General features: G+C 56.3%; 1 protein-coding gene across 1 annotated transcript; it reads left to right on the forward strand.

The window, feature by feature from the left end:
* Nucleotides 1-628: 628 nt before the first annotated feature.
* On the forward strand, nt 629-5,122 carry LRRC73 (leucine rich repeat containing 73). The gene is made up of 6 exons (XM_020976845.2): nt 629-1,145; nt 2,332-2,492; nt 2,978-3,100; nt 3,509-3,609; nt 4,336-4,561; nt 4,745-5,122. The coding sequence occupies exons 1-6, from the start codon at nt 874-876 to the stop codon at nt 4,813-4,815; spliced, it is 954 nt and encodes a 317-aa protein (XP_020832504.1). The 5' UTR covers nt 629-873; the 3' UTR covers nt 4,816-5,122.
* The last annotated feature ends 981 nt before the right edge of the window (nt 5,123-6,103 follow it).

Consider the following 6,103-nt stretch of genomic DNA (forward strand, 5'->3'; position numbering starts at 1 on the left):
AGACTCTTGGGCCGCCTCCACACATGCATACACACGTGCCACTTCACGCAGGGCTCGCCCCCATCGTGGTCCTCCGCGAGCGTCCGTCTAGTCCAGGCCAACGCCCCTCGGTGACCCTAGTTCTGTCGGAGGGGAGGGGACTCTGCTAGCAATCTCTCCCAGTTAACCCCGCGATCCCGCGAGGTGAGGAGGAGGGGTCGCCCCGCCCATACCCACTGCCTCCGCTCCTGAGTCCGGGTCGCCTGGATGGACTGGCAGCGGGGCTGTCACGAGCCCCTTCCTCCGCGGTGTTCCTGCTAACCCGCTGGCCTGTCTGTGGAGCGAGGATTGGCTTGGGAGAGGGCGGGGCGAGAGGCCGTGACGCGACCGTTGCCGTGGAAACCGGCCGCCCTCCACGGCAAAGCCGCTGGAGCTCCAGGCCGGAGGAGCTCGAGCCGCAGCAATCCGCAGCGGGACCCGGAGGACGCGGGCCCAGGGGGGCGGTAACCAGCGCTTGCCCAGCCCAGGGGAGGCAGGGAGAGAAGGCTTCGAGAAGGGGGGGCAGGCGGAGGAGGAAGCCCCGGGGCTCCGTCCGGGCCGGGCCCGCCTGCGTCCGGGGCCACGCGCCATGAGCCCAGGCCCCGGAGCCGGTGCCGCAGCCGCCGCCGCCCGCTGCGCGGGGCCCGGGGCTCAGGGCTCCCAGGGCGCCTGTGCCGCGTCTGGGACCCCGGCCGCACGAGCCGGGCCGCAGCGCCGCCTCTAGCCGGGCAGCGGAGCCCCGGGCGGGGGCCCGCAGGCACGGAGCGCACGGCCCGCCGCGCGCCCCCGCGCACACCCGGGTGCCCTGCTCCTCGCCCCCGGCGGCCCGCACGGCCCGGCCCCGCGGCGGCGACGATGCTGCCCAGCTCCATCCAGATCTCCGGGGAGCCGCTGTCGAGCGCCGAGGTGCGGGACATCTGCCGCGGCCTGCGGGACAACGCCGTGCGCCTGCTGTCCCTGCGCGGCTGCCGCCTCTGCGACCGCGACTTCGCGCGTATCTGCCGCGCCCTGGCTGGAGCCTCGTCCCTGGCGCAGCTGAACCTCAACCTGGGCGTCGTGTCCAGCCCCGGGCGTGTCAAGCAGCTGGCTGAAGCCCTGAGAGTCAACCGCTCCGTCCAGTCCCTCTTGTGAGTGCCCCAGGAGCGGGCTGGGGAAGGGGATGGTTGGGCAGGGGGCTACACCCCGGAACCTCACCTCGTCTCCTGTGGGTCACCCCCCATTCGTACTCTCGGGCACCGCCCTATTTAAGGCACACAGGTTCACCCTTCGTTGGATGAGACCCGCCTAACCTAACCCCCTCCCCGCCACACACAGAATGACCCCGTGAACTCACCCTCACACGCCCAGTCAATTCTGGTCCCCCTTAATCCTTTCCTAGAGACAATCTCTAATCTCCCCTTCATTGGCTCTACACTATTATTCTGACTCTCCCGTTTAATAACAGCATTGTGACCTTGGGCAATTCACTTCTTTCTCGGCTGCAGTTTCCTCATATGTAAAATAAAGGAGGCCTAGATTGATCCCTGTAGGTTCTTTCTAGCTCAGAATCTTATGAACTGCGGAAATTCATCCCCACCCTCACTTCCTGAATATCCACATCATCCCTCCCAGAGTGGAATGCTCTGGTAATAACCCTCTCTGAGGCGCTCTGTCTTGTAATCAGAAGTCAAGATCTGCCCCATCAAACTGACCTCTTTTATTCCCTTTCTGAACCAGGATACCTCCTTGTAATTACTAATCTCATTTCTTAAGGCTGGTTCTCCCTAACTTCCCACTGGGGGTCTAATTAATATTGCCCATAACTTCATCTCGAACCTCACCCCCTCCCTGAGCTACAACACTTCCTAACGTTCTTCCCAAGATGAAAACCTAATTCCCAAACTTGAATATTCATTCACTAGCCCCTTTTCCCATGCAGGATGCCCACCCAAATCCCTATGCCCTAAATTCTAACCAGATACCCCTAACCTCCCACCCTAGGATACCCTGGCTTTCCTCTTTTAATTCCCTGACACACCCCAAGTCTTCCACTCCTTTTCCACCAATCCTTCAATCCTCTCAGATTGAGCTTTCTCCCAAAACTTGATCCTTCCACAGCCCTACCCCCTGCCCGGTAAAGACCTGTGCCCACTTCCGCTTTGACCTTGGAGTTCTCCTGTCTCCCAGGCCCCTTGTATGTGATTTCCTTCCACCTTCCTCTCCATACCCCCATCCCCACCATTTACGGAGAGCCCTCACCCCGGGGTACGAAAGAGAGACAACCCTTCCTGTAGAGAGCAATGACCAGCACCCCACTGTTCTCCCCACTCCCAGCCTTCATGGGAGCCCCCTGACAGATGCTGGATTGGCCCTGCTCAACCCTGCCCTGGCTCTGCACCCTGCCCTTGTGGCCCTAGACTTAGGTGACTGCATGCTGGGGGATGAAGCCATCAACCTCATCTGTGGTCTCCTGCCCCCTGACGGGGCTAAGTCAGGTGAGCAGGGCAGTGCTGAGGGTCATAACCAAAGGGGCAAGGGAATCAGGTGGGCCTGGGCCCAGGCTGGGACTCTGGGTTCTTCTCCTGAGGCTGTCTTGATTTCCTTTACAGAAGTTTTATCAGTTCCACTTCTGAGGGTGGGAGGTTACCCTGCTTAGGGGATGGAGTATGGGTTACAGAGCCTAACACATTTAGGGGCCCTGAAGGGACTGGATTCTTGGAAATGCCCTAAGTAGTACGATTATGAACTATGGGGGTGAAGGGTGAATAGGGATCACACCCCCCCTAAGCTGTGAGCAGGCTCCAAATCCTGGCAGAAGAGCAGTTGGGCTGGGTTTTTGGAGGGGTGGGAGAGGAGGAAGTGAGCTGAGGTCCCACATCTGGATAAGTAGCAGGGGCTTTCATCAGGTCTCTGACTGCAGCCTGGAAAGCAGACCCAGGGGTCACAAACCTCAGCACCACCAACTTCTCCCTCCCACCAGGCCTTAAGGAGCTGACCCTGAGCGCCAACCCTGGAATCACCCCTAAGGGCTGGAGCAGACTTGCCATCGCCGTGGCCCACAGCTCCCAGGTCCGAGTCCTCAATCTGGACTACAACCCCCTGGGTGAGGCACGGGGAAACCCCTTGCCCCAAACAGACACTTGGAATGCAAAGTGTGAGAATGGGGGCGGGGGACTCTGCTTCTCAACTTCCTGATCAACTTCAAAGAAGTATTGCCTTGGCAATGCCAGAGTGCTTGTGAGGCCTTGGGTGCTGGGCAAGTAGGGGAGTTGCCAGAGCAGGCAGTAGTTTTCTATACACTCTCCCCGCACACACACACACATCACTGTGCTCCACCAATACCAGCCTCTGCTGGCATCCACCCACCAATCACAGCCATCTTTTCCTGATGACCTAACCAATCACCAACCTTACTCAGCAGGGGAGGTGGGGCATATGGTGGTTGCTAGGGCAATGGGAGATGCTGACGGTCGGGAGGGGACAGTAAGTTCTCCTTGGGTATCTCCCTCAGGTGACCATGTGGCAGGGATGTTGGCCGTGGCTGTGGCCTCCAGCCGCACCCTTGAGGTCCTGGACTTGGAAGGGACTGGGCTTACCAACCAGTCAGCCCAGGTGAGGAGCCCCAGGAACTGGTCACACTGACTCAGCCCATCGCGTGCAGAGCACTGGTGGTGGCCTCGAGGGTATATAAAAAGCCTAGAGAACACAGAATGGATACAACACTCTCCCCTACCTTCCTTGTGCCTCCAGAGGGGATAAGAAACACAGTTAAACTATAGGATTTACAGCCAGGAATCTTGAAGATCTCCTAGTCCAATAATGGGGGGATTTGTTCTGTGAAGTTAGGATTCAGTCAAAGGGTCGCACTTGAGGCCCTAGAGGGCCACATGTGTCCTCAAGGACACAAGTTCCCCACCCCTTTGTCCTAGTCTTACCCCTTTGCATTCTAATTGAGGAAGTTCAAATCCAGAGAGGGCAGGTAAAGTCCTATTGCATGAGTGCCCAAAGCAAAGCACATTGCTAGAAGTTACCAAATAAACATGAGTGGTCGTTCACCATCTACAACCACCTGGCACTTCCCTGCTTTGTGAATCATGTCTTCCCTGATGCTACTGAGGCCCCTTCTTCCTGCTGTGCTGAAATCAGTCGGGTCACTCTGAGGGAGGAGGAGGTAGAGAAGAGATCAGGAGAGTCCCAGGCTTGGATAAGGGATGGGAAGTTGTTCTCTGTGCTGCAGGAGATGGGATTGAAACACATGCTAGAGATGGTAGGAGACTTGTGTCTGCGTATTTCACGAATCCCTCCTGCTTCTATCCTCCTCCCACAAATCACCCCCAGACCCTGTTGGACATGGTGGAGAATTATCCCACGGCCTTGCGGAGCCTGGTGTTAACTGAGAACAGCATCAGTCCAGAGCTGCAGCAGCAGATTTGTGACCTGCTGTCAGAGGGTGAAGAAGAAGAGGAGGCGGCTGCCTCGGGAGATGGTGGCCGGGTCCAGGAGAGGGATCGAGATGGGGAACTCAATGCCCGCCCGAGGGGCGGATCCTGGATCTGCCCCAGAGGTAAGAGCCAGAATCTAGAACAGCAGGGGATGGGGAAGGTGAAATGCAAGAAATAGGCACTGAAATTCTTAGTCCCTTTTTCACCACTCCATATATGGCAGGCTAAGGGATGACTTGCCCCAAGCTAGTCCCCTTGATCTGAATAATCTCAATAAATAACTTTTTTTTTAACCCTTTCTGCAGATCCTGGCTCCCAGATGGTACTGATGACATCAGGGCTGGGAGATAGTCTGTTGGCTGAGACTGAGATGTGAATCCTGCAGTTCCACCCTTACCCCCAAACCCCTTGCCTCCACCATGTGCCCCTGTGTGTGTCCTCCCATGTGTACATGTCTACACATGCCATTGTGAGCAGGGCAAAGCCCTCGCGTCTCAGGAGGGGTGATACCCAGGGCTCTGGAAGCCCCCTGGCCCCAGGGTGGGCAGATGGGTGGCCCTGGTATCTGTGATTGACTAAATGGCCTTGTGGCACATTTGTTCCCAGGGCAATACCCCTAGCTGCATTGGCAGCTCTGGCTGCAGCCCGCTGGCTCGGTAGATTTTATAAACTCCACAACCCAATGTGTGGCTATGGTCACTGGGGGTGGGTAGGAGAGGCTCCAAAGGACTCTGGAGAAATGACAGTGGCCAGCAGGCACTGTCCGCATCCCAAGAGCTCCTGAAGAACCCGAATGTGGTCACCACTAGGGTGCAGTGCTGCTCCTCGACTCCAGCACTGGGACTCATTTTAATCATTTTGGGTCACATTTCTGTAGCCCTGGAGTTACAAAGCTTTTATACACATTTAATCTTGACAACACTGTAGGTGGGTAGTGCTGTTAACCTCATAAAGCTAAATAACTCCCCCAGGATCACAGTAGTGAGTCACCTTAGTCAAAATTCACTTACTACCTCCTGATCCTAGTGGGCAAGTCAGTTTCAACCGTGAAATGAAGGGGCTCAACTAAAAACCTTCTGAGGTCCTTTCCAGCTCTAAATCTGTGATCCTAATTGGCAGAATCAGGACTCTTTAACTCAGGTCTTGTCCTCATTCCAGCGTCTCCTTCCACATCGTGTTGACTGCCCTCTTCATCCACACTCAAGGATCATGATGAAAGGGCTGACACCATAGATCATAGGATTGCATAAGTAGAGGCCCATCATCAAAGGCTGAGTGGATGGCCTTGCACCTGACTGTGGGGTGTTCAAAAGGCAATGATGCCATCCAGTGTCTAACAATTCAGGTGGCTCAGCCTAGTGCCTCTTCCTCTACTTAACCCTAAACAGCCCCGAAGCTTAGGTGGCTTAGAAACTAGGGTACGCATGTGTCCCAGGTCAGGAAGTTGTCAAGCTCAGGAAGGGTGACGAGAATGACTCAATGCTAGGTCAAGATCCCTTGCTTGTCTATAACATTAGCTGGAGGTAAGTTTACGTCTCATGAGGATGGACTCCAAGAGTCACCTCTGGTATCAAGGGATTTGAGGTGGGGATCTCATCAAGTCTTGAGGAGTAGCTTCAGATGCATCTTTGGTCTGGAAGAACCACCAGACAGGAGCAAGTTTG

Source organism: Phascolarctos cinereus, unplaced genomic scaffold (assembly GCF_003287225.1).
Source record: "Phascolarctos cinereus isolate Bilbo 61053 unplaced genomic scaffold, phaCin_HiC Scaffold_5;HRSCAF=322, whole genome shotgun sequence".
Taxonomy (NCBI): Eukaryota; Metazoa; Chordata; class Mammalia; order Diprotodontia; family Phascolarctidae; genus Phascolarctos; species Phascolarctos cinereus.

Bases quoted from the DNA above. Each gene is read 5' to 3' on its own strand.
- LRRC73 (XM_020976845.2), top strand. From the start codon at position 874: ATGCTGCCCAGCTCCATCCAGATCTCCGGGGAGCCGCTGTCGAGCGCC. The intron at 3,610-4,335 runs GTGAGGAGCCCC...AATCACCCCCAG, and splicing joins TTACCAACCAGTCAGCCCAG to ACCCTGTTGGACATGGTGGA. The intron at 4,562-4,744 runs GTAAGAGCCAGA...CCCTTTCTGCAG, and splicing joins ATCCTGGATCTGCCCCAGAG to ATCCTGGCTCCCAGATGGTA.